Here is a 12,622-nt window from a genome sequence, read left to right on the forward strand (position 1 = left end):
GTTGAGTTGTAATAATAGACCACTCTCGCTTACCCACCTAACCATCGCTAAAGGATACTACAGAGTTAGTCATAGAAATTATACGTATACTGTGGGCAGGAGAACCCAAAGACAGGAAATTATTTGGACAGGCATAGTCAGGAGTTGCCCTCAAAGCACTGATCCAGAGAAAGTTTTAATAGTATTGGGTTTCGTCCCCTTTATAAGTGTATTGAGATGCACCCCCTTTGTAAATGTTATTAGATTATTCAAATGCAATCATTTTTAAGAGCATTGGGATTCAATGGGATGTGGAAGTTAAAGCTCTGTTATAATTACCTGCAGCTTGTTCACCATCTCGTCAAAGAGCTTCCTAGCCTCGGGGCTGTTGGGGTCCTCAAAGTAGTCCTCGACACCGATCTGCACCACGATGGACTTCAGGTTACGACACACACCTGGAGGGGCGAGATGGTGTGCAGCCCTCACACGGAAGGAAGCAGCAGACTCGCCACCCAATTCCAAATAGACCCCTAGCCCCTATGCCCTAGCCACTTGTGTAGCTCTGAAATGATTGACTGGATGAGAAAAGTGCAGACCTGGATTCAAAAATGGTGCGTACTCGACACTTTGAGCCGTTGTTTGAGCAATGGAAAACTAAAAACGGGCAGGGATTGCACTTTTGGGATTGTTCTATTGGTTCCTTTGTGAAAATCAAGCTCAATAAAGCACATCTATATTTGAACCGGGTCTGGTGTAGCGTGTACTCACTGTTGAAGTGAGGATCCGCATCTCTAGAACCTCCAGAAGCTCCCAGTAGTGTACTATGTAGTGTAGTAGGGTGTAGCGTGTACTCACTGTTGAAGTGTAGCAGGGCCTTAGGGGTGACCGGGGTGGAGGTGAGGACCAGCATCTCCAGGCCCTTCAGACCCTCCCTGCACACCTCAGCTGCCACTTCCTGGTTGACCTCACTCACATGGTCCAGCTCCAACACCTGCAGACGCATGCAGTTCCTCGCTACAGGGGGAAAGAAGGAGGAGGAGAGAAGGGGGAGAAGGAGGTTGAGATGCCTTTGATACCAACAACTTAGTCAGTAGTATGTAAGTAGCATTGACCGCACCAGAACAGCCCATAGGGCAGGAGAATATCTTCTGTTTCTGTAGGGTGAGGCAGCTAGATGCACAAGTACAACCCCTGGACAGGACGCTTGGTATTTGCTCATCCATTATTGTTCAAGTGCTGGGTAAGATATCTAAAGAGCCTATCTAGAGTCGAAAGCAGTCATATACACCTGGCCAGCACACATTGATATACGTTTGTTCATTGGTTGAAGTGTTAGCAATGCTTACATAAAAATAAAACTTAACAATGCTACCTAAATAAGTTGAAAAGAGATGGTCATGGCGAAAGCGCACATAACCAGCCTACAAAACCAAACATTATGTTCACGGTGTTTCTACTATTTGTATGATCATCTCAGATATAGATATATTTGAGATTATTCAATTCAACAGCTTTGGGATAGTGTTTCATCATGTTTCGCTCTAGATGGTAGGATGAGAGAGAACTGATCAGAATGCTGACTTCCAAATGGCATCCTATTCCCTTAATAGTGCACTACCTTTGACCAGGGCACATACAGTGCCTTCAGAAGGTATTCATACCCCTTGATTTATTCCACGTTGTGTTGTGTTACCAGTCTGAATTCAAAATGGATTAAAACAAATGTTCTCACCCATCATCAAACAATACCCCATAACGACAAAGTGAAAACAAATGTTTGAAATGTTTGCAATTTTATTGAAAATGAAATACGGAAATATCTAATTTACATAATTATTCAGACCCCTGAGTCAATACATTCAAATCACCTTTGGCAGCGATTACAGTGTTTCTGGGTAAGACTAAGAGCTCTGCACACCTGGATATATGGTACATTTCCACATTATTCTTTAAAAAACGTATTCAAGCTCTGTCAAGTTGGGGAATCCTACAGACGAAGAACCATATGTGACATTTAAAAAAATAAAGATATACATGAAAAATCATTATTGGACACCCTTTTTCTATAGTGAACCGTTTTCACAAGCTTTCCACGCGCTAATTACCAATACTTTTAAATTTAAAGATAGTCTCTCGTGGAATAACCGTTTATGTGCCCCACTCAGAATGGACGGGCAAGCGCACAACTTTTCTGTTGCTGATGAAAATCGCCGAAATGTGGGAAAGAAACGTAAAACAAAACTAAAAGAATGGAAAGACAGGCAAAGGAAGATCTTACGGGATGCGGGAAAACCCGATACAAATCGTAAGGGTCAAGAAAAAAACTGGGAAAAGCTGTCCAAAAGAGGTATGTGGAAGAACCGTATATCAAACAATCAAGCTAGCTATAGAGTACAGTAGCTAACATGTATGTTCTGGGTTGTCTAATTTGTAACTATAGAGAAAACATATTAGCTAAAGTTCGTTGGCTACTAACTTATACATTATCGTTACAAATGTTATTGCTAGATTATAGAAGAAACATAGCTAGCTACTTTTTCTCCATCCACCGGATGATTCGACATGGCTACAGTAGCTAGCTAGTTATAGGTAACGTTACACTGTATCCTGCAGGGAAGAGCGTGTTCCACGACGTGCAGAAAGGATTGTGGAAAGTTGACTGATGAGCGCAAGCAAATAGCTATATTGAACACTTGCATAGTTTAACTTTGACAGTAATGATACGTACATTAACGTTAACTCTAAAAGTGCAGTGTTACACAATGGCGCAATTACAAACTCATTCTGTGTATAGGTTGGGAGTGTGTTAAAGATGGAGGTCCTGATCAAGCAATACCCTGAATGTGCTACAGTATATTAAATTCTGAATTTATCATTGTCAATTGTTATTGCAGCATGAGGTGAAACGGAGACGAAAACCTGAGGATACAAAGGAGAACAAACGACGGAAACAAACCTTCAAATACCATGTACAGCAAGCAGGCCAGAGATTGAATGTGTGCAAGTGTAACGGATGTGAAATGGCTAGCTAGTTAGCGGGTACGCGCTAGTAGCGTTTCAATCAGTTACGTCACTTGCTCTGAAACCTAGAAGTAGTGTTGCCCCTTGCTCTGCAAGGGCCGTGGCCTTTGTGAAACGATGGGTAACGATGCTTCGTGGGCGACCGTTGTTGATGTGTGCAGAGGGTCCCCGGGTCGGGGCGAGGGGACGCCGTAAAGTTAAACTGTTACACAAGGTCACTTTCATGTCTGTGTTCCAGCTAACCAACAGGCGTCTTCAGGCAAGTGAAAATATGAATTAATGTCTATATGAATATCAATTACAAACATATTGTATTCTCTGTACTAGTTTTTAAGAACCTGCAAATTGAAATGTAATTGTTTTGGTCAGGTTGTTCAGGAAAAGTTAGGAGTTCAAGCTGAGGCAGATCAGGCTACTGAGGCTAGGTCTCCTTTAGAAGATGGAAGAGGGAAGCATAGCAATAAGTAATGCGCTATGGATTCCAGCCTGGATTATTTCACTATAGCAGTGCTCTAAACAATCTTCTAAACATTAACATAGAGTATCGAATGGATGAATAGCGAATTCTGAAACAAAAATATAAAAATGTTTATTACTTTTAAACAAAATGGTAACTAAGCTGTCCAACTACAACCTGAGCATTGAGGACTGAGTGCCGATTACCTTCCCCCTCTCACCGGACGGCACTGGCCTAATTCTCGCCGCCCTACAGGACCCCCCGGCCACAAACGGCAATGGCGTTCCCGGGATTTGTACCCCGGTTATAGCGACACAGTTGCACTCGAAGGCAGGTCCCTAGACCATCTAGAGAATACAAGTTTAACAACATCTTGTTGTCTCCTTACAGGCCACATCGGATACATGCTACAGTGAAAGAGAGCATCAAGGAGCACATTCTATCTTTCCCAAGAACCCAGAACCACTACTCTCGGATGAAGGGGGATGTACAGAGAATACCTCAGCCCTGATCTGAATTTGTTGCGAATGTACCGACTCTACAAAGAGAAGAATATCATCTGCAAAATTCTTGGTTTATAGGGACATTTTCAAACAGCAGAGTCTCAATTTCGGCCAACCCAGGAGTGACACCTGTGGCAAATGTGACGCATTCTTCACTAAGATGTCAGCAGCAACATCTGAAGAGGAGAAGAGGAAGATTGCAGTTGAAAGTGAGTTGAAAAGCCGAAAAGGCCTACACACAGCTTCAAAGTGACACTGAGTGGGCTAAAGCCAATGCTGACTGCCATGTCATTTCTGTGGATCTACAGGGGGTGATGTACACCACTAATCTGACCCACTCCAATGTCTACTGCCAGCGGCAGCTGTCAAATTTTAACCTTTGCATCCAGGAACTTGGAAAAGAAGATCCTGCCTACATGTGTGTTTGGTATGAGGGGATTGCACACCGAGGGTCCATTGAGGTGGCAAGCTGCATATTGAAGTGGGTGAAGACAAAATTCACGCCACTCACCAAACCAGAGGTGCGCAAGTTGATCATCTTCAGTGATAGATGCTGTGGGCAGAATAACAACTGGCGGATGCTCAATCTGATGTCGATGCTCGTCTCTATGGGTTACTTTACCCAAGTTGAGCAGACGTTCATGGTCTCTGGTCATTCTTTTCTTCCTTGTGATCGATCTTTTGCCACCATCGAGAAGAGGCGCAAGGTGTCAGTCCTTCACACACCTGATGATGTTTCAAAGATGATACTTGAAGCACAACCAGCAAAACCATTCAAGGTGATGAGGATGCAATGTGAAGATTTCAGGCACCTCCCACATTCTGTCCTCAAGCGACCAGCTGGACTACAGATCACCTCAGTGAGGTGGTTAAAAGTCACAGGTATTGCACAGAGAATAGTTTACTAACATCCCATCAACATGCAACATGTTGTTCTAACAATAAAATATCCTAATGCTTGACTATGAACGTTGTTTATTGATGTCAGGAACTTAAAATGTTTCTGTTCTAATTTCAGTTGAGGATCCTTGGAATCTGTACGCCATACAGACTCACAGTCTATTTGAGGGATGGAAATCGTGGCTGATCTCCAAACCAAAACAAGGAGCAACACCTCAACCTCCCTATTTTTGCAAGCCACTACCCTAGAGGATATGAGAGTCCTCTGCCCATTAAAAAAAACAAGTACCAAGATCTGATGACCATGCTCAACTACTTGCCAGGCACTGTAGGGCTCTCGCTCAACTACTTGCCAGGCACCTGAAGGCACTGTAGGGCTCTCGCCAAGAGTAGTGCACTATATAGGGAATAGGGTGCCATTTGAGAGGCACTCAATGTCCTTTCCTATTGCCACCCCTCATCCTCACTCAGCCCATGTACTGATAAACAGACAGGCCACCAAGACAACCGTTTCTCAACTAGGCACAAAAGTAATTTCCTCCCACTGTTCCTGCATGCTGTGAATCGTGAGTAGGAACTCAATAGCTGGGTTACATTTCCTTCTGACTGGGAGGGTATTTGCAGTCGCACGCATCCCCCTTTCCATCTGTGTGGACGGGACATAAATAAATCTGAATGTTTTGTTCCGAAGAAAAAGAACAAATATTTCTAAATGTGACAAATAACCCCTTGAAGGACAAAGTTCTATCCATCAACAAAGACCTCTGATATGAACCATACAAAGCACTTCAATCCAAATTGTTTCTTCGTTCTGAAAGAATAGTCCCTATATCAGTTCATTTATTAAAATGACCAATGAGATTAAATATTCATGAGATATTTATCCAAATTGAATTGACTCACCCAACGAGGCTAGTCCCTGAAGGCCACACCCTGCCCCGCCCACGCCCAGGGCTCTGAGGTGTGGCCAGCATCGGCCAATGGTCTGCAGACATCGGTTGCTGAAGCGAGCCGGTTGTTGGCTGGAGGAGAAAGAGCGAGGTACGTTACAATAGATGTGCTAACGGTATTCCTAAAAATAAATGTGAGCTCAGAGAGTTGCCTCTCACCATGGATGTAGTGGTGCCACCTGGAGAGAGATTATGTCTCTACAGCCTGCTCCGAGAGCCCAGATCACCTCCTGTCCTACAGGGTCTGTGGCACTCCTAGAACAAAAAACACCAAATCACTATACTTCATGGTATAATCATCCAGACACCCATTCATAATATATAGCAGGGGTCTCAAACTGTATGTGGTAAAGTGAACATCTTAGGCCCGCACCCGACCCTAACCCGCAAATATAGAAAATGCAATGTACAGTCGGAGACAGGCCTAAGTTTCTGCTTAGAATTTCCCACATTTTGGTAGGCTATTTGTTAGTCAGCTTTTCTATAATTAGATACATGCAGCTTCTCTTCTGTCATTAATTGTTGCGCTAGAATGCTAAATTAACCCTTGGTCACCAGATTGAATCATTTATTCTATCGATTTATGACAATCTCGTTGACGTCATTAAAGTTCTTTCATCTCTGCTCCTCTTGCGCAGCAAAGACGTTAAGGGATGCAAGATTTTCTGTGCAAGATTTCCGTTTGACCGGTTTTAAGGAAAATAAAAAAAGGTATGAATACTACCCAACATATTTCTGATAAGATTTCAGTTCCACTTGAATGCATATTTTATGTGGTTGAAATATTAATCGGCTTTTATGATGCTGATAAAAATAGCACCTTTATAGATGGTCCCTGACTGTCAAATTTGTATAGCGCCTCGCAATCATCACATAACACTGTCATCATCCTTTTCACCAAATCTTTCCCGAACATTAGGCTATTGTTCTGGTCCTCCCTTCTATTGATTTACAACTCTCCGTTTTGCAGCTTTTCTCTTATAGAATTCAACTCCGACATTGTTATTTTTGCCTCAGTGGATAGACAATATCCAATTGGAGCATAGTTAGGCCCTAAAGCTTAGGCTACACACTAGCAGCAGAAAAAACGAATGAAATAAATATATAAATGTCCTAAAGCAAAATTTGACCTCATGTGATGACATTTTTTTAGAAAGGGGCACAAGACAGGGATGTCCCCCTCCCCCCCTCCTTTTTGCACTGGCAATTGGACCGCTTGCAGAACGAATTAGACAGGACCCAAACATTACAGGTATCAGTATTGGTAAACTTATTTGCAGCTGATCTCCTGACATACCTGACCAATATTTATTTCAAAATATATTTTCTGAATACTCTAAAATCTCAGGATATACAATTAATGTGGGAAAACTAAATAAATGCAATAAACATATATTTTTTTTTAAACTCATGATTTACAGCAATCTTTAAGTGGACCACAAAACATATGAAATACTTAATACGTGACAACAAATAGAAAGATAACTTTATTCCATTACTGAACAGTATGAAAACAGATCTAATTAAATTGAATAATCTTCCCATAAATCGTACAGATTGAATAAACCTCTTCAAAGGCTTTGTATTTATTTTTGGTAACACTAATTCATAGAATAAAAAGGAAAGTTTTACATCTTCCTATGTCTGAGAGTGGTTTTAACCTTCCGGACTTGGAATGGTATCAAATCGCTACCCAAGGCTTTTACTTGCGACATATAGTCAAATTCACTAAAGAGGAACAATAGGTAACTATTGAAGATGCGCAGATCATCTCCAGAATCTTTTTACGTATCTATTTTCAAAGGAGAAAGGTAAGAACGTGAATAACTTAACAATTAAGAACACTATAACAATATGGAATAAAACTAAACATATTCTACAAGAACCAATATCACTTCCTAGAAACACAACCTTATGGAACAATCCTTGGATAGCTTTCCAGAATTCACAGATAAATTTGTCCACATGGAAAAAAACTAAAAAGGCATAGAAACCATAAATGACTTGGTAATAGGAAATACATTCATTCCCATGACAGCTTTAAAAAGCTATTTTCGATTGACCGATGTAGATATTTTCAAATACATGCAACTTAAAACTTTTATATTACAACATTTGGATTTGAAATCTTTTGGAAATCAGAGCAATCTTGAGGGAATCCTATTGGTCAGAAAAGGATATTCATATGATAGGTAAACTACACAAAACCTTGCAGAGAACCTATCCAACTGATAATCTCTTAGAAAAATATATAAACTATTGGAACCAAGATTTAAAAAGAACTGATATTGGCACAAGATGGAGGGAATGTTGGAACATAATTAACAAGACTACAGTTAACACAAGTGTACATTTAATTCAGTATAAAATAATGCTTCCTGTATAAAATGTCTGTTGTATAATTTGTTATACAAGAGACAATTCTAACTCTACAGCACAACGGAAGAGTCATGTCTAAAGTGTAAAACTAATAATGACTCAATAATTCATGCCTTCTGGAAATGTTATAAAGTCCAAAAGTGAGGGCGGAAATTTGGCTGTCACAAGTATTACAATGTAAGTTTACTTTTAATCCGTCTGTCTGCATATTTCAAGACGTGACATATGAGGGTGCCGTGAGATACCCGATGGGTTGGACGATACTTTAAGTCAATAATCTTTTCTTTTTTTTAAGTATACTTTTAAAAAATGTAAATGAACCAATCCTCCATGATTAACGCAATGGAAAGGTCAAATTATTTATAATGAAAGAGAAACAAAATGGTGCCGTTTGAGGTCAAGTGGCATAAAGTGATGCGGGCACTAGAGATGGGGGTGTGTGTTAGTGGGTCTGGGGCAGGGTTAATGTTGTGGATGTTTGTATGATGTTGTCATTTGTATGTTTATTTTTTGAATTGTATTTTTTTTTTTTAAATAACTACTAAAAATAAAACCTCAAATGTAGCCTATAGATATGAATTGTACGATGTCAGCTAACCTGTCTGTGTGACGGCCTGCAGGGCAAGGCATTAGCAGCTAGCCAGCCACAGGGAGTGACGAGTACTGTATTGTATGTATTTTGTTATGTTACAGCCTTATTCTAAAACGGATGAAACAAAACATTTCCCTCATCAATCTACACACAATACCCCATAATGACAAACCAAAAACAGTTTTTTATACATTTTTGCAAATGAATAAAAAAAAGTGAAACATTTACATAAGTATTCAGACCCTTTGCTATGAGAATCGAAATTGAGCTCAGGTGCATCCTGTTTCCATTGATCATCCTTGAGATGTTCCGACAACTTAATTGGAGTCCACCTGTGGTAAATTCAATTGATTGGACATGATTTGGAAAAGTCCCACAGTTGACTGTGCATGTCAGATCAAAAACCAAGCCATGAGGTCGAAGGAAGTGTCCGTAGAGCTCCGAGACAGGATTGTGTCGAGGCACAGATCTGGGGAAGGGTACCAAAAAATGTCTGCAGCATTGATGGTCCCCAAGAACACAGTGGCCTCCATAATTCTTAAATGGATGAAGTTTGGAACTGCCAAGACTCTTCCTAGAGCTGGCCGCCCGGCCAAACTGAGCAACCTTGGGGAGAAGGGCCTTGGTCAGGGAGGTGACCAAGAACCCGATGGTCACTCTGACAGAGCTCCAGTTCCTCTGTGTGGATGGGAGAACCTTCCAGAAGGACAACCACCTTTATGGTAGAGTGGCCAGACGGAAGCCACTTCTCAGTAAAAAGGAACATGACAGCCCGCTTGGAGTTTGCAAAAAGCCACCGAAAGGACTCGCAGACCATGAGAAACAAAATTCTCTGGTCTGATGAAAGCAAGATTTAACTCTTTGGCCTAAATGCCAAGCGTCACGTTTGGAGGAAACCTGGCACCATCCCCACAGTGAAGAATGGTGGTGGCGATGTTTTTCAGCGGCAGAGACTAGACAAGGAGACTAGTCAGGATCGAGGGAAAGGAGCAAAGTACAGAGAGATCCTTGATGAAAACCTGCTCAGGACCTCAGACTGGGACGAAGATTCACCTTCCAACAGGACAATGACCCTAAGCACACAGCCAAGACAACGTAGGAGTGGCTTCTGGACAAGTCTCTGAAAGTCCTTGAGTGGCCCAGCCAGAGCTCGGACTTGAACCCGATCTAACATCTCTGGGGAGACCTGAAAATAGCTGTGCAGCGACGCTCCCCATCCAACCTGACAGAGGTTGAGAGGATCTGCAGAGAAGAATGGGAGAAACTCCCCAATTACAGGTGTGCCAAGCTTGTAGCGTCAAACCCAAGAAGACTAGAGGCTGTAATTGCTGCCAAAAGTGCTTCAACAAAGTACTGAGTAAAGAGTCTGCACACTTATGTAAAATCTGTTTTTATTGTTGATACATTTGCAAAAATGTCTAAACCTGTTTTTGCCTTGTCATCATGGGGTATTGTGTGTAGATTGATGAGGGGGAAAAGCGATTTAATCAAATTTCAAAATAAGGCTGTAACAAAATGTGGAAAAAGTCAAGGAGTCTTTGAATACTCTCCAAATCCACTGTACTATATTGTGTGTATACTGTACTGTATTATATATACACACTGTACTATGTGTGATCGCCCCCTGGTGGTAGTACCTGTAAGTGACGGCCTGCAGGGCTCGGCAGTAGCAGCTGGCGAGCCACAGGGAGCGGTCAGTTAGCAGGTTGGGACAATGAGACACCTTGAGGATCAACAGGTTCCCTCCTGTAGCCTTTAGCAAGGACTCCAGACCCTCCTCCAGACAACCACTGGAGAGAGGGAGAAAAAGCAAGAGGAGAGAGAGAGAGACAAGGACAGACAGAAAAACAGAGAGAGAGAGGCAGACATACAACAAACAAGTTAATAAGGAACAACCACTGTTGCTGAGTAACCAATTACTCAGTGCAGAATGAGTATTGTCCTTGAGTTTAACAAGGCACTGCAGCAATGGATTTGGATTTGTCTGTCTAAGCAGTAGAATGTTAATAGTGCATGGCGTCATGCTGCTCTGAACAAGAGAGTCAAGAAAAATGATGTACTAAAATGTATTCAATTGGTTTGTGGAAAGCATAATCGAATAGAATAAAAGCTATGTTGTATTCATAAGGCTAAGGAGGGATAACGCGAGCAAGCATCTGATTACAGTGTGCGCACACTCGTGCACACACTCATACAAGGCAGTGCATACACACATTCACAAACACTCACAATGTCAGGAATGAGATTGTGTGAGAAAGCCCCAGGCTCTTTCTCAACCTGCTACGGTATATAGACTAGGAAGGAGAGATGATGGGGAAAGGGGAAGGAGAGATGATGGAGAGAGGGGAAGGAGAGATGATGGGGAAAGGGGAAGGAGAGATGATGGAGAGGGGAAGGAGAGATGATGGGGAGAGGGGAAGGAGAAATGATGGGGAGAGGGGAAGGAGAGATGATGGAGAGAGGGGAAGGAGAGGGGAAGGAGAAATGATGGGGAGAGGGGAAGGAGAGATGATGGGGAGAGGGGAAGGAGAGATGATGGGGAGAGGGGAAGGAGATGATGGGGAGAGGGAAGGAGAGATGATGGGGAGAGGGGAAGGAGAGATGATGGGGAGAGGGGAAGGAGAGATGATGGGGAGAGGGGAAGAAGAGATGATGGGGAGAGGTCAAGGAGAGAATGACAAAAGAGAAGGAGGGAGAGTACTGCAGACCCCTGCTGTTCGCTGTACAGAGGGAAATCAGTCCATGACACACACGCACACGCCTCTCCTCTCACCGTGTGCTCTTGAGGTACTCCTCCTTGATCTCCTTCTTGCCCCTCTGTCGTGGTTTGAGGTTCTGGAGGATGAGGGAATGGGTCTGGGTGCACCACTGGGACAGTGTACTCAGGAACTGGGACGAAGAAATGACAGTTACATTTTAGTAATTTAGCAGACGCTCGAAGCTCTCACTGTAACACATATCACAATTACTGCAAGTAAACCATCAGCAGAATCGGTGCGCGTGTGTGCAGGTGCATAATGTGTGTGTACCACAGGAGGTTGGTGGCACCTTCATTGGGAAGAACGGGCTCGTGGTAGTGACTGGAGCGGAATCAGTAGAATGGTATCAAATACATCAAACACGTGGTGTCCAGGTGTTTGATGCCATTCCCTTTGCTCTGTTCTCCCCTCAGCAGCCTCCTGTGGTGTGTACGTGTGTTTGGTCTGTCGTTCCGCGTGTACGATCCGTGTCCTCTACCTTGGAGGAGATGCGGGCGTTCTCCAGCAGCACCCGGGTCCACACGGCAGGGTGGCGGGCCACAAACCTCCAGTCCCTGCAGACCTCCGCGGCCCTCAACAGGGTCTTGGTGTCCAGGTAGGTAAAGATACAGAACAGAGCCGCCCTCATTTTCAGTATCTCCGGGCTGATCACCTCGCTGTTGGACCGGGACGGGCTCTTGTCGTGGCGACACGGCTTGTTGTGACGGTAGCCCCCCTCGGACCGGCCTGCAGCGTCGGGAAGAGAGAAAGAGGATAGAGGTTAGGTGAAGAAAGAGAGGTGGAGAGGGGAAAAGAGAGTGGAGGGGGAGGGACCGGGATATTAGTCAGGTAGGTAGAGAAAGATGGAGGGGGAGAGGGGGTTGAAGACAAAGGAGGGGGATGGTGAGAAGGAGGGTCGGTAAAGAAAGAGATAAGTGCCGAAGGCAAGGAGAAAAGAGAGGATGAGGAGAGGGGGGGTTAAGAAAAAAAGAGAAAGGTGGAGAAGGGGAGGAGAGAGGAGGATGAGGAGGCAGGGGGTTTAGTCAGAGAAAGAAAGGTGGAGGGGAAAGAGACGGAGGTTAGTTAGAGACGCCATCCGGAGT

The 12,622-nt window shown here is 43.3% G+C and overlaps 1 protein-coding gene across 1 annotated transcript in view; it reads right to left on the reverse strand.

The window, feature by feature from the left end:
- LOC139566635 (F-box only protein 41-like) overlaps nt 1-12,622 on the reverse strand; it is a 101,757-nt gene that overhangs the window by 9,620 nt on the left and 79,515 nt on the right. The window contains exons 7-13 of the mRNA XM_071387872.1: nt 12,019-12,266; nt 11,555-11,670; nt 10,419-10,571; nt 5,970-6,065; nt 5,764-5,882; nt 835-993; nt 319-434 (exon numbers count right to left, since the gene is read on the reverse strand). Coding sequence (XP_071243973.1) covers nt 319-434; nt 835-993; nt 5,764-5,882; nt 5,970-6,065; nt 10,419-10,571; nt 11,555-11,670; nt 12,019-12,266 — 1,007 coding nt within the window. The remainder of the gene's footprint in view (nt 1-318; nt 435-834; nt 994-5,763; nt 5,883-5,969; nt 6,066-10,418; nt 10,572-11,554; nt 11,671-12,018; nt 12,267-12,622) is intronic.

Source organism: Salvelinus alpinus, chromosome 39 (genome assembly GCF_045679555.1).
Source record: "Salvelinus alpinus chromosome 39, SLU_Salpinus.1, whole genome shotgun sequence".
Classification (NCBI taxonomy): Eukaryota; Metazoa; Chordata; class Actinopteri; order Salmoniformes; family Salmonidae; genus Salvelinus; species Salvelinus alpinus.